The sequence below is a fragment of the Streptopelia decaocto genome (assembly GCF_964273445.1).
Source record: "Streptopelia decaocto genome assembly, chromosome: 3".
Taxonomy (NCBI): Eukaryota; Metazoa; Chordata; class Aves; order Columbiformes; family Columbidae; genus Streptopelia; species Streptopelia decaocto.
In genome coordinates this window covers 121142925-121164844 of record NC_138656.1, presented here as the reverse complement: position 1 = coordinate 121164844, position 21920 = coordinate 121142925, and the positions used below count along the sequence as shown (strand labels likewise).

The 21920-nt window shown below is 60.3% G+C and overlaps 1 protein-coding gene across 1 annotated transcript in view; it reads right to left on the bottom strand.

The window, feature by feature from the left end:
- RAB10 (RAB10, member RAS oncogene family) overlaps positions 1 to 20573 on the bottom strand; it is a 48505-nt gene extending 27932 nt beyond the window's left edge. The window contains exon 1 of the mRNA XM_082047705.1: positions 20070 to 20573. Coding sequence (XP_081903831.1) covers positions 20070 to 20196 — 127 coding nt within the window. The 5' untranslated portion in view covers positions 20197 to 20573. The remainder of the gene's footprint in view (positions 1 to 20069) is intronic.
- Between the last annotated feature and the right edge of the window lie 1347 nt (positions 20574 to 21920).

Here is a 21920-nt window from a genome sequence, read left to right as displayed (position 1 = left end):
CAGCACCCACAGAGACCCACGAGCTCCATCTCCATAGCGCAGCGCGTCCCTCAGCACCCACAGAGCCCCACGAGCTCCATCTCCATAGCACAGCGCGTCCCTCAGCACCCACAGAGCCCCACGAGCTCCATCTCCATAGCACAGCGTGTCCCTCAGCTCTCACAGCCCCACGAGCTCCATCTCCATAGCACAGCGCGTCCCTCAGCACCCGCAGAGCCCCACGAGCTCCATCTCCATAGCACGGCACGTCCCTCAGCTCTCACAGCCCCACGAGCTCCATCTCCATAGCGCAGCGCGTCCCTCAGCTCTCACAGCCCCACGAGCTCCATCTCCATAGCGCAGCGCGTCCCTCAGCTCTCACAGAGCCCCACAAATTACATCTCCACAACGCAGCACATCTCCCGCCGGAACCCTCGGGAAACAGCCCTCACTGCAGCGGTCCCAGGGAGCCCCACCACAAGCAGGCAGGAGGGAGCCCCCACAAGGCTGGTGTCCTGTTTGAGCCTGGGCTTGATGGAGCCGGCCCCGGCAGCACAACGGTGCCATGGGATGCCGTTACTGTAATCCCACCTGCCACACGTGACAGTGTGATTGGTGTTGCTTTCCCCCCATGGCACGTCTGCTCCATCACCCCCAGGACCGTGCCCCGGCTCGGCTGCAGAGCAACAGCTGCGCACAACTGCTCTTCTCAGCAGCGCTCCTAGCAACAAGCGGAGAAACTACCGGGGAAACAGCTGTACTTTAACTACCAGCGATCCATGGTACCTGAAATATCCTGGAAAGTGATGTTTTTGTAGAGCAAGAATCAAGAAAAGTAATTATGACCACACCTCTATCTCTGTAAAAACGCGCTAAAGATACTAAGCGGTGATATTTGCTGGTGTGATGGTGAGTGCCTTAACAACGAGAGGCTTGGGGACACGGCTTACACCAGGGTGGGTAATGGTTGGATTTGATGATCCTGAGGGTCTCTTCCAGCCAAAATGACTCTATGAAGAAACCACTCCATTACTTACTTCTCTTTAGGAATGCAGCAGATTCTCAAAATCCAAACAATCCATTTACCTTCAGCTTTTAACACAAGAGATTAAATGAGATTAAATAGAGATTCTTTAAAAAGGCGTCTTTCCCTCTTCACCAGACAATGCAGTCCCAGCCCCTCAAACCATCCCCGCGGCTCTCCCTGCACCTTTACTTTCCAGTATGATTTTATAGCGTCTCTATAAAACTATCTTTACAGGTTAAGTTTCACTAACATCGTATCCATACAGATAAATGCCAGAGGTGGCAGAGCACAGGACATCGGCAGCAGCCCCCTTGCCAGATCCCCTCCTACCAATTAATCCATTCTTAACGAGGCAGACGACAATGCAGCGAGACGGCAGCTTCTCAGCGTGACCTACATTGTGCCATCGGGACGCTGCGGCTGCTGCGCTTCCAGCGCTGCCCACGCCACGGACAAACAACTGCAGCAGAAACGTGGTGCATGCAAACGAACACGGACCAAGCGATACGGGGAACTTGCCTGAACGTTCACTTTGGTGACAAACCCAGCCCTGTCGCTCATATCCCTCCAAATATCTGCCCTAATCCCCTCCAAACAATGGAGGGCCATTGTTACCCAGCCTGACCTCTTATCTGGGAAAGGCCACGCGCTGAATTCACTCGCAGCTTCGCCGTTTGTAGAACAGAGGATCCTCGTGCTCCGTTGCTGCTTCCCATCTGCAACTGCAACCGCAGCCCCGAGACGCATCTCACAGCCCACCTGTAACTGCAACGCAGCCCCGAGATGCATCTCACAGCCCACCTGTAACTGCAACGCAGCCCCGAGATGCATCTCACAGCCCATCTGCAACTGCAACGCAGCCCCGAGATGCATCTCACAGCCCATCTGCAACTGCAACGCAGCCCCGAGATGCATCTCACAGCCCATCTGCAACTGCAACCGCAGCCCCGAGATGCATCTCACAGCCCATCTGCAACTGCAACACAGCCCCGAGACGCATCTCACAGCCCATCTGCAACTGCAACACAGCCCCGAGACGCATCTCACACCCCACCTGCAACTGCAGCCCCGAGACGCATCTCACAGCCCATCTGTAACTGCAACACAGCCCCGAGACGCATCTCACACCCCACCTGCAACTGCAGCCCGAGCTCTCCAGGCGCCCCAGATCCCACCGCAGCCCATCCAGCGACCCCCGACCCCGTCCGAAGCCCCGGGGTGCAGCACTATGCAGCAAAGGCGCCTCCCCAGCCTGCCATCCTTCCCGAGGCGTTCCCGTTTCCCTGCAGAGCAGCACCGCGTTGCGAGCATCCTCCGTGCATCGGTTCTTCTCAAGGATGCGCATTAAATCCAGGTCAAGACCACAGCCTTCCAGTACACCAAAAATGTTCTCTCACTGCTGGCCCCACCTGAAACCTCCTCAACGATCATTCTGCAGATATTTATATTAAAACCAGAAGTTAGCACCGCCACATTAATCCTGGAGTAAATCACATCAGCAGTCAACACTGCTACCAGAAATCCTTTAAGAGCACTTGGGGGCAGCATTTCAAACAAAACCCAACAAACAGTTGAGGAGGCAGAGGTGCTGCACCTACACAGCAACTGCGACCTTCCACCGTTCCACTGCTCTTGTCATCTGCATTTACAAAATCAATCACCTTCAGAACCAGATCTCGCGATCTCTTCCGTTCCACGTTACTCCCCTGCAACACAGAGCTGCCCAGGATCGCGCCACCATGTGCTGGGGATCTGGAAACGGAACTCTTTGTAAGGCTTTTCCTTTTGAAAACAGAGCTTATGTCCGCACGTTCGGGCCCCAGCGGCCAGACGGCTGCGGGAAGAGAACAGCATCAACCGTCAGGACTGCAGAGGCTGCTCCTCGAGCGGCGCTGTTCAGGTGTTCACCGGAGCGATGAGACGTGAAGTGCTGTCCATCCACACCTGGAACGAACAGCAGACCCACGGCCCCAGCGGGGAGAGCGGCCCCGCTTCCACCCAGCTCAGCACAGCGGAGGCCCCGGCACACACACAGCTCGGAGGGCATTTCCAAATGACAGCGACAGTGATTAACTACGAATCTGACATGTATCTCGAGTTCCAGCTCCCTTACTCCACCTACTGCACACATGCAAATAATGACCTGTGAAAGCTACTCAGGAGGTTGCTTTGCAAAGATGAGCAGAAAACAGCTTTCCTGTAAAGTGAAGATAGACAGGGAACTGCTGGAGAGAGTCCAGCGCAGCCACCAAGATGCTGCAGGGAGTGGAGCATCTCCCGTGTGAGGAAAGGCTGAGGGAGCTGGGGCTCTGGAGCTGGACAAGAGGAGACTGAGGGGGGACTCATTCCTGGGGATCAAGATGGAAAGGGGGAGTGTCAGGAGGATGGAGCCAGGCTCTTCTGGTGACAACCAGGGACAGGACAAGGGGCAATGGGTGCAAACTGGAACACAGGAGGTTCCACTGGAAGAGGAGAAGCAACTTGTTGGGGGTGAGGGTGGCAGAGCCTGGCCCAGGCTGCCCAGGGGGTTGTGGAGTCTCCTTCTGTGCAGACATTCCAACCCCTGGACACCTTCCTGTGTAACCTCATCTGGGTGTTCCTGCTCCATGGGGGGATTGCACTGGATGAGCTTTCCAGGGCCCTTCAACCCTGGCACTCTGGGGTTCTGTGATTCCTCCAGAGGAAGGACCTCGGACACGTGAGCTTAAAAACATTAATTAGAGGAGCCTGACTGGAGGTCTGCAGGGAAAGGTGGCTTAACGACCTAAGGCTGAACCTACAGGAGCTCAGAACAGCCCCGTTTTGAGTAACCGTTCCTTGAGAAGCACCACGGGCTCCTCCGCGGCCAGAGGGAGCGATGGCGGCACAGGCGCTGGCGCCTCAGCAACCCAGCCCCACTGCTGCGTCATTAACAAACGCACCACCGGGGATTTTAACTGATGGTGACGGCTGAGGCAGGACAAAGAACCACACGGTGCTTTTCCATCTCCGGCAATGACAGGGCAATGGACTTCGGGCCGGGTCTAACTGCCACAGTGCTGCCCAGGAACCTGCGGGTGCCCAACGCCAACCAGCCTGCGACGGCCACGGTGGCAGCACGGCAGCCCATGGTGGCAGCGGGTCAGCCCACGGTGAGGGACATCCCCGGGCCACGTGCTGGTGGTACCGTTTTGATCGCACAGCTTCAATTTGGGACGTGTTGGTGGCACGGTTCTGATCTCCTGGCTCTGATTTGGGACGTGTTGGTGGCACGGTTCTGATCTCACAGCTCTGATTTGGGACGTGTTGGTGGCACGGTTTTGATCTCACAGCTCTGATTTGGGACGTGTTGGTGGCACGGTTTTGATCTCACAGCTCTGATTTGGGACGTGTTGGTGGCACGGTTCTGATCTCACAGCTCTGATTTGGGACATGTTGGTGGCACGGTCCTGATCTCCTGGCTCTGATTTGGGACGTGTTGGTGGCACGGTTCTGATCTCACAGCTCTGATTTGGGACGTGTTGGTGGCACGGTTCTGATCTCCTGGCTCTGATTTGGGACGTGTTGGTGGCACGGTTCTGATCTCCTGGCTCTGATTTGGGACGTGTTGGTGGCACGGTTCTGATCTCCTGGCTCTGATTTGGGACGTGTTGGTGGCACGGTTCTGATCTCCTGGCTCTGATTTGGGACGTGTTGGTGGCACGGTTCTGATCTCCTGGCTCTGATTTGCGATGTGTTGGTGGCACGGTTCTGATCTCCTGGCTCTGATTTGCGATGTGTTGGTGGCACGGTTCTGATCTCTCGGCTGATTTGAACGCGTGCGCTCTCCATATCTCCTGAACTTTGCCCAGATGCTGATAACTGGGACAAGGACCATTTCCCAATAGAAGGGGTGCAGAGGCCAGGTTCTGGACACGGAGGGACCGTCACTTCCAATGGGTAAGAACCCGGCACATGTCACTCCAGCATGAATCCAGCAGATGTGTTTAAAGCCCAGCTGCCATGAATTCGAGTGCAGCGAGTCCACCTGCCCCTCACGCCAGGGACACCAAACCCGAGGTCCCCGACAGTGACCAAGGTGCAGAGAGTTTCACCTTGGTGCATGTCACCCGTCTGTACAACAGGGACAGCAGCCACTTTAAAACCTTCTCATCTTCCCTCCCCGGCTGCCTTCAGCTCATTTCTGAGCACTAACGCAGCTCTTGTGTGGTGGAGTCCAAGCGCACGTGCCAGCACAAAAAGAGCCGAGGTGGCCCCCGGAACCCAGCGGATCCACGGCTGAGCATCCCAGGGGATCTCCTCATCAATCCTCATCAATCCTCACCTTCCTCCCAGGGCAGGAGCTCCTGGAGTCCCGTGAAACTGCCGTCAAATTACATGCTAAAAAAGCCTCGGGTGGGAAAGCAAACGAAAGCTCCGCTGCAGCTCAGGCCTGCGAGACCACGCGGCTTCGTCACAACCACTTACTGCTTCCAGATAAAAGAAACTTTATCGTCTTGTTATTCCAGCAGCTAAACCTTGCGCAAGGCTCCCACAAGCAAAACAAAAGAAAATGAACAAAGGAACTGTTTTAGCGATGTTTTATGCATACCAAGAGACAAGAGAGACAATAAGGTTTTTATTCGTAAGGTGGAAAGGGGGGGAAAAATATAAATGAAGAAGTGAAGCTCTGCAAGGCCCAGTGCTTGCTGCAGAGCTGCCCGCAGCGCAGCCCTGCCCGCAGCGCAGCCCTGCCCATAGCGGAGCCCTGCCCATAGCTCTGCCCGCAGCGCAGCGCAGCCCTGCCCATAGCTCTGCCCGCAGCGCAGCCCTGCCTGCAGCGCAGCCCTGCCTGCAGCGCAGCCCTGCCCATAGCTCTGCCCATAGCGCAGCTCTGCCCATAGCGCAGCCCTGCCCATAGCGGAGCTCTGCCCATAGCTCTGCCCGCAGCGCAGCCCTGCCTGCAGCGCAGCCCTGCCTGCAGCGCAGCCCTGCCTGCAGCGCAGCCCGCAGCGCAGCCCTGCCTGCAGCGCAGCCCTGCCCATAGCTCTGCCCGCAGCGCAGCCCTGCCTGCAGCGCAGCCCTGCCCATAGCTCTGCCCGCAGCGCAGCTCTGCCCGCAGCGCAGCCCTGCCCATAGCGGAGCCCTGCCCATAGCTCTGCCCGCAGCGCAGCCCTGCCTGCAGCGCAGCCCTGCCTGCAGCGCAGCCCTGCCCATAGCTCTGCCCATAGTGCAGCCCTGCCCGCAGCGCAGCCCTGCCCATAGCTCTGCCCACAGCGCAGCTCTGCCTGCAGCGCAGCCCTGCCCATAGCTCTGCCCGCAGCGCAGCCCTGCCCGTGGCGCAGCCCTGCCCATAGCAGAGCTCTGCCTGCAGCGCAGCCCTGCCCATAGCTCTGCCCATAGTGCAGCTCTGCCCGCAGCGCAGCCCTGCCCATAGCCCTGCCCATAGTGCAGCCCTGCCCGCAGCGCAGCCCTGCCCATAGCAGAGCTCTGCCCGCAGCGCAGCCCTGCCCGCAGCGCAGCCCTGCCCATAGCTCTGCCCATAGTGCAGCTCTGCCCGCAGCGCAGCCCTGCCCGGCGCCAGCGACCGCGGGGCGAGGGCCCACGTAACTCTGCCATCGCAGCTCCCGTTTGCCAGTGTATCCAGTGTATCCAGTGCAGCCAGGGACCGGCAGCGCGGGAGCAGCTCCGCACACGACCAGCCCCATCCGCGTCCCCGGGGAAGCCCTGGCTGGGAAAGCCCTTTAGGTCCCATCCCCAATCGCAGGTGGGGCAGTGTGGCCTCCAGAAAGCCGACAGGCCCCACACAAACTCACAGCTCTAACTCTGCTTTCAGCCACCGAGGATGTGCGCTGAGTACGTTCAGCTACAGCTGACCGAATCGGTGTTCGTGCATGTCTGAGCCTACCTATGCTATGCTGGTTAGCTAGAAAATAAATACGGTCTATGAATCTGCTTTCACAGAAACTGCTTCTATTTATGAATGAGAAAATTTGTCACCACCTGCTGTAACAGCAATTTTGCCCTCAAATCACATAAAAAATAAAATTCAAGGTAACAATTACCCTGGCTGATTTAGACTCAGCAGATTGACGAGACAGATAACACACGAAGGAAGGGAAGTAGTTTCATTCAGGAGAGAACCAGCTCTACCACAGAGGCGGGTTCTGTGTCACTGGAAAGGTTCAGCCGGTCAATCCGATGTAACCAGCCAGAGCTCCGGAAGAGCCGGCAGCTCTTGCCTTCCCCGCCACTCACCGAGCCGGTAATTACCACCCCAATCACCACCCCTCGGTGCCGAACCGCCCCAGACAGCGGGGCCGGAGCATCGCGGGGTCTGCAGAGCAGGACGCCTGCTGGACACACGCTGGGGCTGCCCCGGAGCACACCAAACCAGCCACGGCACCGCACCAGGGTCGCCTCGTCTAACAGCAACTCGCCACTCGTTCCCAAACAGGTGTTTGCACAATGCAGTCACTATCAATACCCAAGACATTAAAGCTTTCAATGCTTTATGTGCTTGACAGCAGGTCTGGAGTTCCGCAGCCACTGTGGCTCTATGAAATGGCCCCAGGATGAGCCACCAGAGCACCGTGCGGCCGCAGGCGGAGCTTTGCCATCACCAACACCCCAGCACCGCAGGCGGAGCTTTGCCATCACCAACACCCCAGCACCGCAGGCGGAGCTTTGCCATCACCAACACCCCAGCACCGCGCTCCGGAGCTTTGCCATCACCAACACCCCAGCACCGCGCTCCGGAGCTTTGCCATCACCAACACCCCAGCACCGCAGGCGGAGCTTTGCCATCACCAACACCCCAGCACCGCAGGCGGAGCTTTGCCATCACCAACACCCCAGCACCGCGCTCCGGAGCTTTGCCATCACCAACACCCCAGCACCGCGCTCCGGAGCTTTGCCATCACCAACACCCCAGCACCGCGCTCCGGAGCTTTGCCATCACCAACACCCCAGCACCGCGCTCCGGAGCTTTGCCATCACCAACACCCCAGCACCGCGCTCCGGAGTTTTGCCATCACCAACACCCCAGCACCACGCTCCGGAGGCATCGCGCCCGATGAGCGCTGGAGATCCGCGGGACCCGGCCCTTGCGCTGTCAGATTTCAATCCAGAACTGCTGCCTGGGGACACGGCCTTTACTTCATACCCAGGCTCCAGAGAACAGCCTTGGGTCTAGAGTGAAACACTGCACATTCAACTCCAAAGCTCCTCTGCTTGCACCACAACCCCATCTCATTGAACTGAAGCACTTGCCATATGATTTAGTGTCTTTTTCGGTTACCGAATATCCACTATCCAATCCCTAACTTTCAGAAAAAGCTTTAATCTATGATCTTTCGGCAACCACAGAGACTTCCCAGAGTCAAAGCAGGGCAGCAGGTCCTTGGCTTTGGTTTAACCCAGGCTCCAGGAACCTGTAAGGAAACGCCCAGAGCTGGAGCTGCACGGCACAGCGTGACCGCGCAAGTTCCTGCAGCTCCCTGTCTCAGCGATCGTGGATTACCCCACCGGCCGGGCCCACCCAGCCCTCCGCTCCCGCTGAGCAGACAACGGCACCGTTCTCAAGACATTAAGCAGGGAAAAAGGTAGGAAAAAAAACCCACAAAGGCCTATTGCTACACTATTGCCCAGAAGCACCATATTTATTGCAAGTTTCATCAGGTTTTTTAGCTGTTACCGATACTGCAACACTCAAAATGACCTCATAGAGAGAGCCTGAGAAACAAGAATTACGCAGCTTTGAAAGGGTGGAAAAACTGGAAGAATGTCACCCGACACGCCTAGAATCAGGTCATTGTTACCCCAAAACACTGGCCTCTCCCAGGGCAGCGCTGCAGCCGCAGGGCTCCTTTGGATCCTTCGCTTTGCTGCCCGGTGACAAGGCTGGTGACACCTTGTCGGGCAGAAGAGCCTCGTGCCAGCACCAGCTCTCAGCTCCAGGCAAGGCTCGATGCACCAGACGATGAGAACAGACAGGGCAGGGCAACCACGGGGACGCCCGGAGTCACTGCGTCCAGTGCTGGGCTCCCCGGGTCAGGGACCAGGAGTCACCGCAGAGTCCAGGGAGGGACACAGAGATGCTGAGGGCTCTGGAGCATCTTTGTGCTGAGGAGACTGAGAGAGCTGGGGCTGCTGAGTGGAGAAGAGAAGCTGAGAGGGATGTGATCAATGATCAATAGCTCAGGGTGGGTGTCAGAGGATGGACCAGACTGTTCAGTGGTGCCCAACGCCAGGGTGAGGGGCAACGGGCACAGACTGAAACACAGGAGGCTCCATGTGAACATGAGCAGAAACTTGTTTGCTGGGAGGTGCCAGAGCCTGGCCCAGGCTGCCCAGAGCGGGTGTGGAGTCTCCTGCTCGGAGACATTTAAACCCCCTGGACCCACCTGCGGGATCTGCTCTGTGACCCTGTGTGATCTGCTCTGGTGACCCCGCGGGATCTGCTCTGGTGGCCCTGCGGGATCTGCTCTGGTGGCCCCGCGGGATCTGCTCTGGTGGCCCCGCGGGATCTGCTCTGGTGGCCCCGCGGGATCTGCTCTGGTGGCCCCGCGGGAGCAGGTGGGGCTGGGGATCTGCAGAGAGCCCAACCCAGCCAGGCTGGGATCTGTGACTCAGTTCTCTTGGAACAAACCCACGTCCCTCGGCGCTGAAGGAGCCAGGAGCGGTGGCACAGCCAGCTCTCCCACTCCAGCTCCTCGTGTCCCACATCTGTCCTGTGACAGAGCATCTGGCTACGACTGAACGGGACTATGTCAGAAAATGTCAGCAGGTTTTACACAGAAGAAATTAGGTTAAAGAAAAGCTCTGCCACCGGCTGGACCTGCAGCACCGCTGGGTTGCAGGGTGAGAAACCACAGTGCTGGCAGCAACCCGAGCGTGGGGTGCCTGCTCGGAGCCCGGCAGCCGCGCCGAGCTCTGCAGAAGGGAGAGGAACCTGGACGCGCTCGGAGCAACACCTCGCACAGCTTCCCTACCGGCGACACCTCGCGCGGCCGCCCCACCGGCCGATCCTCCTGCCTCTGGAGCAACTTTGTCAGAAGCTCTTTAAAAGCTGCTGGCCATTACCCAGTGCTCTGCAGATCCAGAGGAGTCACCCAGCAGGAACCTCTCTGGACTGCAGCACTTCCAATGGGATCCAGCAGCAGCTCTGCGCCCCCCGGGAACGGGGCCCCCAGCCCAGCTCCTGCGCTGCTCGGGGCCGCCCGTGGGCCCAGGTGGGTGCTGGAGCACCAAGCGTGGCCTGCACACGCAGCAGGGCCACCCTCCTCGGCTCGCCGGGGACAGCAGTCCCATCGACCCTGCATTTCCAGTCACTGATCACCTCTGGCACCATTCTGCCCAAAACCCAGGTGGAATTTTCCCTGTTGTGACTCGTGTCCGCGGCTTCTTGCTCCCAGCAGCACTTCGGCAAACGCCCAGGACCCAACGTGGCCAGTCGCCTCCTCCTGGCTCTCCAGCTGGGTTGGGGTCTCCGGCACGCGGGGACACCAGCCCTGTGGCGCGGGGACACCAGCCCTGTGGCGCGGGGACACCAGCCCTGTGGCGCGGGGACACCAGCCCCGTGGCGCGGGGACACCACGACCAAGCAGACACCAGCAGTGGAGTTTCTGACCCTCCCTCCACCAGCATTTCACCAGTTCTGCTCACTGCAGTAGGAATAAGCAGCAGCAGGTTTCACAGAGAACTCACACTTCTGGTCGCAGACACCGACGTCAAGCACAAAACCCGAAGGACCAGCCGGTACTTATCTTTGGTTTTGCCAGAAACTTGAGTAGCTAAAAAAAAAAGTGTGGTTGTTTACTGCCAAGATCAAACCACTATGTTGAGATGAAAGCATTTCAAAGCATGCTTCGTGAAACAGAAGCGTTGGTGGGATTCATTCACCCAACAATTAGACAGCTATACTTCAGACACACATCTCTGCATCCTCTAAAGCGACAGGCGCACGTACTGCTGGGGATGGGGGTTCTTCCTTTCCTTCACACCAGTCCCGAGCCCAGCCGGCCCGCGCCGGCTCTGCCCCGCAGCCCGGCCGGCCCGCGCCGGCTCTGCCCCGCAGCCCGGCCGGCCCGCGCCGGCTCTGCCCCGCAGCCCGGCCGGCCCGCGCCGGCTCTGCCTCCCCGAGCAGCGCTGGAGGGGTCCCAGCTCAGGGGACGGGGCGCGAGGCTGCAGGAAATCAACACTGCTGCCTAAGGAGCTGGAAACACCTCGGGACTGCTACCAACAGTGTCAACTTCTAATTATTGACCTTCAGACATTTACTATAGACCATCAAAGAATCACAGGGTAGGAGGGCCCCCCCCAGCCCCCCTGCCATAGCAGGGACATCGTCACCAGCTCAGGCTGCTCAGAGCCCCGTCCAGCCTGGCCTGGGATGTCTCCAGGGATGGTTCAGCCACCAGCTCTCTGGGTGCCTGGCCGGGCTCTCCCCGCCCTCAGCACAGGAGATGCGCAATGGTAAAGCAGAGGAAGAAGTGCAGACAAGCGAGGTGCGTCAGGGAAGGCAGGGAGGTGGTGCTGGGGGTGCACAGGTAACATCCCATGGCTGGAAGGGCAGACAGACGACACTCGGCACAGACAGGTCACACATTCATGCACATGAAGTTAATAACTGAACTAAAATGTAAAATCACCTTTACTTTAGAAGACTAAAATGGTGGTAAGATCGAGTTAAGACATAATCATCTCAGACTGCAGAACAAGTTTTTATCCAGGACCAGGTGCACACTGTTCAGTCGATGTTGCCATGAAACAGGCACACGAGTTTGATCTCAGAAGCCACTGATGAGACAACTTGACAAGATCAGCTTTAATGAACCTTTCGATAGCTGCATAAATCAAAGGGCAGACAAGGAAGTGGTAGCACACCCCGACCTAAACTAAACAAACACCTGGAGGTATCACAGTACCACCCATCTTCACAACCACGTCTGAGGGTTCTGACGCTCAGATCTCGGGCCAAGAGGGCCGCCCACGGGGGCCAGCGCTGCTCCAGCGCGTGGGGCTGCGGTGCTGCGGGAACCCCCAGCACGCCACACCGTGCTACCGGCGAGAGGCCGTCTGCGGCGCTTCGCTCCCACCATCCGCGGCTGCCCTGGCGCAGGATCCGGAGAGCTAACGTTGGTGCACACAGGAGAGAACACTGGTCTGAAACGCACCCCGGCCAAAAAGGCTGCACCGCACGGACGGCAGTGCCGGTACTCTGTGCTCAATGGCAGCGGAGGGAGCAGACAGGCCTCTCGCAGGGAGCAGTGAGTCACGTTCTGGAAATGCAAGACACAAATGGGTATTTCTCCAGGTTACGCAGCATAGAACAGTCACAATCCCAGTGGGGAAGAAAGCCTCAAGTTGTTTTAGCTACGAAGAGAACAAAAACATGCAGAGACTTCTAGTTAAACCCACACAAGACTTCTAGTTAAACCCACACAGAAGAGAAAAGCCCACGCAGTCAAGTCGTACCGAAACACTGAACAGGCAAGAAAACTCGCACAGCAGCTCCGCTCTCCTTCCCGCGGGCCACACGGGGGATTCCCACAGCGCCGGGAATTCCACCAGCCTGTCCTTCACCGGGCGCTTCCAAGTGCCTGACTTACCCCTCGCCAGGGACACCCGCAGCCAGCTGGAACCCCCTCCATGTGTCACCAGGAGGGCCCGCAGCACAACGGCAGCGCTGCCGCCGCCGGGGATCCCGCTCTGCCAACCAGAGCACCACCGCGCCGCGGGGAGCGGGCAAACCCGCACACAGCACCACCGCCCCGCGGGGAGCGGGCAAACCCGCACACGGCACCACCGCGCCGCGGGGAGCGGGCAAACCCGCACAGCACCACCGCACCGCGGGGAGCGGGCAAACCCGCACACGGCACCACCGCCCCGCGGGGAGCGGGCAAACCCGCACACGGCACCACCGCCCCGCGGGGAGCGGGCAAACCCGCACACGGCACCACCGCCCCGCGGGGAGCGGGCAAACCCGCACACGGCACCACCGCCCCGCGGGGAGCGGGCAAACCCGCACACGGCACCACCGCCCCGCGGGGAGCGGGCAAACCCGCACACGGCACCACCGCCCCGCGGGGAGCGGGCAAACCCGCACACGGCACCACCGCCCCGCGGGGAGCGGGCAAACCCGCACACGGCACCACCGCCCCGCGGGGAGCGGGCAAACCCGCACACGGCACCACTGCGCCGCGGGGAGCGGGCAAACCCGCGCACGGCACCACCGCCCCGCGGGGAGCGGGCAAACCCGCACACGGCACCACCGCCCCGCGGGGAGCGGGCAAACCCGCACAGCACCACCGCCCCGCGGGGAGCGGGCAAACCCGCACAGCACCACCGCGCCGCGGGGAGCGGGCAAACCCGCACAGCACCACCGCCCCGCGGGGAGCGGGCAAACCCGCACAGCACCACCGCACCGTGGGGAGCGGGCAAACCCGCACACGGCACCACTGCACCGCAGGCAGCACCTGCGCAGCACAGCCTTAAAATCCCCTTCCGTTTAGGGTATTTTTTTCCTATCTATCTCCTGATGAAGCTCTATCAGCAGACTCTCAACCGATTCTCTAACTCAATATCAATATTGTTGTTAAGGGTAGAAATGATTAAGCATTTTCTCAGGAAAAGGAGAGGGGAGTAACAGCTTTTCTTTCTAAAGAGGTGAAACAAGAACTGGAGAGGAAACGCCTTCTCTGCACCCACAGTCGTGCTCATCACTCAACACGGCACCAGGAGACAGCCCTTGGTTTCAAAATGAAGGCTGCGTCCCTGTCGGAGCAAGTTTTCCACCAACATCAACCAGCATTTCAATTGGTCTTGTGAAACTCAAGCACAGAGCAGGAATTATTCAGACAGCCTGTCACAAGAAGCTGCAAACTGAACCCGAAACACGCTTTGTCCCAGAGAACGTCACCAACGTCACCCGCTCTTTATCTTTGCCACCTACAGCTGAAGTGACAGCTCAATGTCCTCCTGGACACGGCGCTGGCTTAACCGGAGCAGCCGACCTCCGCACGCTGCATTCCGTTCCTCTGCGCCTCTGACCTCCGCACGCTGCATCCCGTTCCTCTGCATCTCTGACCTCCGCACGCTGCATCCCGTTCCTCTGCGTCTCTGACCTCTGCACGCTGCATCCTGTTCCTCTGCGTCTCTGACCTCCGCACGCTGCATCCCGTTCCTCTGCGTCTGCGACCTCCGCACGCTGCATCCCGTTCCTCTGCATCTCTGACCTCCACACGCTGCATCCCGTTCCTCTGCGTCTGCGACCTCCGCACGCTGCATCCCGTTCCTCTGCGTCTGCGACCTCCGCACGTTGCATCCCGTTCCTCTGCGTCTGCGACCTCCGCACGCTGCATCCCGTTCCTCTGCGTCTGCGACCTCCACACGCTGCATCCCGTTCCTCTGCATCTCTGACCTCCGCACGCTGCATCCCGTTCCTCTGCATCTCTGACCTCCACACGCTGCATCCCGTTCCTCTGCGTCTGCGACCTCCGCACGCTGCATCCCGTTCCTCTGCGTCTGCGACCTCCGCACGTTGCATCCCGTTCCTCTGCGTCTGCGACCTCCGCACGCTGCATCCCGTTCCTCTGCGTCTGCGACCTCCGCACGCTGCATCCCGTTCCTCTGCGTCTGTGACCTCCGCACGCTGCATCCCGTTCCTCTGCGTCTGTGACCTCCGCACGCTGCATCCCGTTCCTCTGCGTCTGTGACCTCCGCACGCTGCATCCCGTTCCTCTGCGTCTCTGACCTCCGCACGCTGCATCCCGTTCCTCTGCGTCTGTGACCTCCGCACGCTGCATCCCGTTCCTCTGCGTCTGTGACCTCCACACGCTGCATCCCGTTCCTCTGCGCGTCTCCGACCTCTGCACGCTCCGTCTCATTCCTCCCTTCGTCTCCGACCTCCACACGCTCCATCCCGTTCCTCTCTGTGTCTCCAACCTCTGCACGCTCCTTCCCATTCCTCTCTGCGTCTGCGACCTCCGCGCGCTCCGTCCCATTCCTCTCTGCGTCTGCGACCTCCGCACGCTCCGTCCCGTTCCTCTCAGTGCCTTTGGGTCGTAGTAACACGCTGAGGTACCAGCTGCCTCGTGGTGTCAGTGGAACACACGTAGCCCGTGAGTGCAGGGGCAAACGAACAGGAGCAGCCGGGTACACGTCCTGCGCTGCGCTGCCGGGATGTGCCTAAGGATTTCACAGCGTTCTCGCCCCCGCCAACTGGCGTTACCCTGAGGCAGTGACAGCAGCAGCGCCGGAGAGGAGCGAGGCTGTGCAGGGCTTGTTTCACGCTGGGGCGGGGAAGAGGGAACACCAGGCACCGGCGCCGCTGCCAAGCGCTTTGTACCGTGGAACTGCAGCTCTGCCAGTGAATTTTCACGAGTGTCACCTACCCCCGTGTTCCCCTGTCCCCGGATGCCCTGCGCACGCTGCCAGGGCAGGTTTTTATGGTGACATAAGAAGTCAGCTCAGGGAGCGGATCCCGCTCAGCTGCTGAGAAACAGCTCTGTTAAAGCAACGAGCGTCCCGGGGGGCGGCTGCAGCCGACCCAGCGCCCGGGACCGCGCAAACCACGCCGGGCGCACTGCTCCGCCGCTCCGCCAGCCACAGGGCAGGGACGGCGGGGCAGAGAGGAACGCGCGAGCCAGTGCTTCCACCTGCTCTTGTCGTACCCTCTTTGGACCCCAGAACTTGCTTCTTCCCACTCCGTTACAACCACCACACAGCTAAAAGCATTTTCACAATTCAAAATAGAACTGCCCCCTGGTTTGTTTTCCTATGCTTGACAAAGTTTTTCTCCATTCTCTATCTGGGACTCCTTCCTTTCAAATACCAATTTATCACAACCATGGGCAAATAAATCCTCACAAGATGCACAAAGGAATTTGTTATATTTATGCTTTTTGATACCTGAAGACATTTTTTTTTAATTCACTGCTTAAATATTGCCATATGCAATGATTCCACAGCAAGGGCTTTACCACTCCAAATCACCCTAAGGAAGGCCAAAGAAATAACATTTAAAAAATGAGAAAAAAAACAAAGGATTTTGTCCCAAAGTAATTTTCACACACCTTCGCATTTCAAACACCCCAGTTTTGGCATCAAGAGCTTGCTGTGCTCAGAATAAAGCGCGGGGTGACCCAGCCGCCCACCACCCTGCTTGTTCTCCTGCCTCTGGACTGCGGAGCTGCCGCCAGAAGCAGAAACACCCGACACAGTCGTGTCCACGGTGCGGACCAGGAGATCCTGACCCGCCAGCACAGGCTCCGTCCCTCAGCACCCCGCCACAGGTACTCACACCGCATGGACCAGGAGAGCCTGACCCGCCAGCACATGCTGCGTCCCTGCAGCGCCCCACCACAGGTACTCACACCGCATGGGACCAGGAGAGCCTGACCCGCCAGCACACGCTCCGTCCCTGCAGCGCCCCACCACAGGTACTCACACCGCATGGGACCAGGAGAGCCTGACCCGCCAGCACACGCTCCGTCCCTCAGCACCCCGCCACAGGTACTCACACCGCATGGACCAGGAGAGCCTGACCCGCCAGCACACGCTCCGTCCCTCAGCACCCCACCAGAGCCACTCACACCACATGGGAAAACATTCTGCTGGTGACTCATCTCCATTTGCATTTTACTTAGTCAAACAATGGTAATTCCGTGCTTGAGTTCGGTTTGGATATTCCAACCGTGAGCCCGACAGCCCTGTAAGAACAGGCCCTGTCCCGCCGGGCCCGGCAGCCAGCGCCCGGCGGCACCCGCGTCGCTCTGCACCGTTCCCTTCAGGCTGTCATCAGTGCGACACGGTGAGTGCCAATGAAAGAATTACTACAGAAAAGTCAGATCTCAACTATGCACTGATTGGAAGCTACTTACACCAACATTTTTAATGTTCAAAATCAAGTGAACCTGCTGTTAGCACGAGTGGACTGAAGAGCTCTTAAAAATACAAATGGTCTGTGACAGACTACGTCTTCCATCATTTATTCCCTTTCTAGCTGAAAGCAGCACCGCGGCGTGAGGCCGAGGCCCCTGCTCTCCAGGGAGGTCACAATGACTTAGGGATTCTTGCAGAAGAGCCATCTGGATTATTTATAGCACTTCTGGACAGGGTCAGGAAACCATCCACACGTCCACCTCATTGCACCCAAAAGCTTCCCTCTTGTTTTCACAGGAAATATTAGATTGAAACGACTCAAAATGTTCAAGGCAGTACACCGAGTTACACGTGCAGGGAGTTCTTTCCAAACTGCCCCCGTGGACCGCGCTTCGGCAGTCCTTAAAACGCGTAAAGACGAAAGCGAATACAAATGACTAACGTAAAGTTGAAATGCATTATTATTGTACCTTCACTGACATATGCAGAAAAGCCTCTGGTTTTACAGAATTAAACCCCTTCCCACCACTCGTATTTTCCATCCACGGGCCAGTTTCGATGTTCTTTGAGGCCAGAAAGCCTGACCCAGCCCCTGCCCCCAGCCAGCAGCACCGCCACACGTTTTACAAGCCTGACTGCCCCAGGTTCTTGGTGGAGCTCGGTGCAAACACCAAAGCATGAATCAGAGCTAACAAGCTACCAAGGGTTTGGTTTTTATGTAATATAAGGAGAGGCTCAGCCAATAGGCCAGTCACCTTCAATGCCACCGGCTGCGCACGTAAGTGCTTGGGAAATTGTATTTCCTGGTAGCTGCAGGTCAAAGAGCGGGCGTGGGGGTTCCCTGAAGCTCCTGTCCCTGCTGCAGCCCCAGCGCTGCTCACAGCGGCTGCGGTGGCACCCGCGCAGGCACGGGGCGCATGGGGCACCACGGCCCCCGGGAGCCGGGGGGACCCGCGGGAACGGCAGAGAGCAGATGTTCAGGCAGATTGATTATTCGGTCACTTGCTTGCAATAATGCAGAGAACAACGACGTGGACAGGTGCTTTAAGGCAGTTCAAGGTTTTTCTCTCATGTATGGGCCACTTTTTAAAGGCACTAACGCAGAGTTTCCCTTTCGACTGCCACCTTCCCCCAGGGTTCCTCACCCGCCCGTTGCTCGCAGGAGGAAGGAGCACACAGCTGAGCCATCTTTGCGCAGTTAAGCACCTGGAACTCAGCACCACACCGAAAATCTATTTGCGCTGAATTCCACTGCAAGGGTGCAAGTCTGACACGTCAGCTGCTCACCCAGCCGCGGTCTGGACAATCAGCTCCAAATTTCAGAAATCAAACTCGTTCGCTTCCTGCTGTACACGTACCCCAGACTGGTCTATATTGGTCTGACTGTTCGGAATCGCTGCCGAACTCTGCACGTGCACACCTGCTGCTAAACCTGATGTTATTCTGCTTCAACACTCAAAACACTGCAGGGTTAGACCAAGAACTGATACTAACTGCTAAAAATCCCTGATCGCTAAAGGCGCAAATTCTCTGGAGCAAGAGCAACCATATACCCGCTGACTCCTTAGCTAAGGCATCAACTATTTTTAACTTTGAGAATTGAAATAAACCTTCCCAGCAAGCTCAGAAAGCAACAAACGCCATGTGACCCAGGCGAGAATCTGCCAAGCAGCGCAGAATTACACGAGGGCAGGGCAGCGGGAGAAAGACAGCCTTGCAGAGTCAAGGTATGCGCTGGGAGGACAAGATAAAGTGGCTGCCACCCGCCCCCAAACGACCCCGCAGGACCCTCACTTGAGGCCCAGCGAGCTTTTATGCGACAGCTGTGTCTTGACGCTTTGTTGTCCCCCAACTAGCTTTTTGCCCTTCCAGTTACCCAAGGCTTGCTTAAGTGCGCCTTTTTACGTCTTGTAGTCTCAGCTGCAACTTTTAGGGTGACATTTCGACACCGCTGAGGAAGTACACAGAGCGTACCTGCACCTAGCACTAGGATTTACGCCGATGCTGTGTTCTCCAGCCTCAGCGAACAGTTGTGCGGCCAATCATTTAAAGGATTTATAGCAAGCACAAAAAGCCAGATCCAGTGCAATCCCCCCGCCCAGTTTCCCTTTTTTCCAGGTGTGTGGTAGGTGTCTGCACACGCTGTACCAGTGGGTACCGCACCACAGAGCAGGGTACGGATTCTCCTAAACACCAAGAAGGTCAGGAGCTGCTGCCCTGAACTCTGCATCTGCAAAACAAGACAGCGCGCGGGAGAACAGCAAACGCCTGACAAACCCGGGGAGGAAGGACGGCAGGTACAGGGGTCGCACAGCGCAGGCCGGCCCGGAGAGCAGAGCGCTGCCGAGGCACCGGCTGGCGGGGCTGCCCCGCGGGGGTAACGCCCGCTCTGCCGGGCGCGCAGGGCCGGGCGGGCCGGCGGCCCGGGGCACTCAGCCCCAGCTCCTGCCGGGGCGCGGGCCCGTGCGGGCGGCACCGGCAGCGCCCGTGGCGCTGAGCTCCCGTGGCGCTGAGCTCCCGTGGCGCTGAGCCCCCGTGGCGCTGAGCGGGGCGGGGCGGGGCGCGGTGATGGACGGGGCCAGGTGGGCTCCGCGCGGCACGGGGCGCGGGACGAGCGGCGGGGGGCCGGGGAGGGTCACCCGGGGTACGGGGAGGGTCACCCGGGGTACGGGGAGGGTCACCCGGGGGAACGGGGAGGGTCACCCGGGGGAACGGGGAGGGTCACCCGGGGGAACGGGGAGGGTCACCCGGGGGAACGGGGAGGGTCACCCGGGGGAACGGGGAGGGTCACCCGGGGGAACGGGGAGGGTCACCCGGGGGAACGGGGAGGGTCACCCGGGGGAACGGGGAGGGTCACCCGGGGGAACGGGGAGGGTCACCCGGGGGAACGGGGAGGGTCACCCGGGGTACGGGCAGGGTCACCCGGGGGAACGGGGAGGGTCACCCGGGGGAACGGGGAGGGTCACCCGGGGAACGGGGAGGGTCACCCGGGGAACGGGGAGGGTCACCCGGGGAACGGGCAGGGTCACCCGGGGAACGGGCAGGGTCACCCGTGGGGCCGGGCAGGGTCACCCGGGGTACGGGCAGGGTCACCCGGGGGGCCGGGCAGGGTCAGCCGGGGCCACCGCGGCAGAGGCGCCGCGGGCACAGCGGGCCGCCGGCCCCGGGGGGTCGCGGCGGGGGCCCCGCGGGAGGGCGCGGCGCGGGGCGCAGCACTGACCGATGGTGGAGATGAAGGTGGTGTTGAAGGCATCGTCGGAGAAGCGGAAGAGCACGCAGGTCTTGCCGACCCCCGAGTCCCCGATGAGCAGCAGCTTGAACAGCAGGTCGTAGGTTTTCTTCGCCATGGGGAGGCGCGGCCGCCGCCCGCTGCGGGCCCCGGCCCGGCCCCGCCGCCCTGCCTGCCCGGGCGCTCCCGCGGCCCCGCCCGCTCACCGGCCGGCAGCACCGGCCGCGCCGCCCGCGAAGGCGGCGAACGAGGAGGAAGGGGGGCCCACAAAATGGCTTCCTGCCGCGGGGCGGCCCGGCGCCCGGCGCGCTCCCCGCAGCCCGCTGCTCCTCACGGGGAGGCGGCGGCGCCCGCCCGCATAACCCCGCGGCGGGTGCGCTCGGCCCGGCTGCTCGGCCCGGCCCGCTGGGTGCGCTCCGCTCCGCTCGCTCCGGCCCCGGGCGCGGCGGCTCCGCTCAGGCTGCGCGCGCCGCTCGCTCACCGCGCAGGCCTCCGCCCGGGGGCGCGCACGCACTGACGTCAGCGCGCACGCACGCACGCGCCCCTGGCGGCAGCGGGGTTGAGGGAGGGGAGGGGCGGGCGGCGCGCGCGCCCGCGGCTCGCCGCAGCGCCCCGGCGTGGTGACGTCACCCGCGGCCGCGCGCCGGGGCGGGGCCCGAGGGGGCGGAGGCCCCGCCCTCCCACCCGCCGCCGGAAGTCCCTCGGGGACGCAGGGCTCCTATTGGCTGCGCCCTCTTGCCAGTCTCGGCTCCTCCCGGGGTGACGTCACCGGGGCAGGGCGCGAGCGCGACCCTCGGCGGCGGGGCGGGGCCGGGGGCGCCCCCTGGCGGCGGGCGGGAGCCCCGGGTCACCGGGCAGGAGCGGCCCCTGCGCCCCGGGGCGGTACAGCCCCGCGCGGACCGGCCGGGCCCGGGAGCCCGCGCGCGCCTGGGGACCCGCGCGGCAGCGCCCGGAGCCGCTTCCTGTGCAGACACCCGGGGACAGACACGGGACAGACATGGGGACAGACACAGGACAGACACGGGGACAGACATGGGGACAGACACAGGGACAGACACAGGACAGACACAGGACAGACACAGGGACAGACACAGGGACAGACACAGGACAGACACGGGACAGACATGGGGACAGACACAGGACAGACACGGGGACGGACACAGGACAGACACAGGACAGACACAGGGACAGACACAGGGACAGACCCGGGGACAGACATGGGGACAGACACAGGACAGACACAGGGACAGACACAGGACAGACACAGGGACAGACCCGGGACAGACACGGGACAGACATGGGGACAGACACAGGACAGACACAGGGACAGACACAGGACAGACACAGGGACAGACCCGGGGACAGACACGGGACAGACATGGGGACAGACACAGGACAGACACAGGACAGACATGGGGACAGACACAGGACAGACACAGGGACAGACACAGGGACAGACCCGGGGACAGACACAGGGACAGACACAGGGACAGACCCGGGGACAGACACAGGGACAGACACAGGACAGACACAGGGACAGACACAGGACAGACCCGGGGACGGACACGGGGACAGACACGGGGACAGACCCGGGGACAGAGGCAGCCCCGGGCAGCCCTGCCGGGAGCGGGGCACAAACCGGGCAGACAAGAGGACGCGACCCCAAGTTGCCCAGGGGAGGTTGAGGTTGGATGTGGGAACAATTTCTTCCCCAAAGGGCTGTGGGGCATTGAACAGGCTGCCCAGGGCAGTGCTGGAGTCACCAGCCCTGGAGGGCTGGACAGACGGACATGAGGTTCTCAGGACATGGGGCAGGGACAGGCTGGGTTATGGGTGGACTTG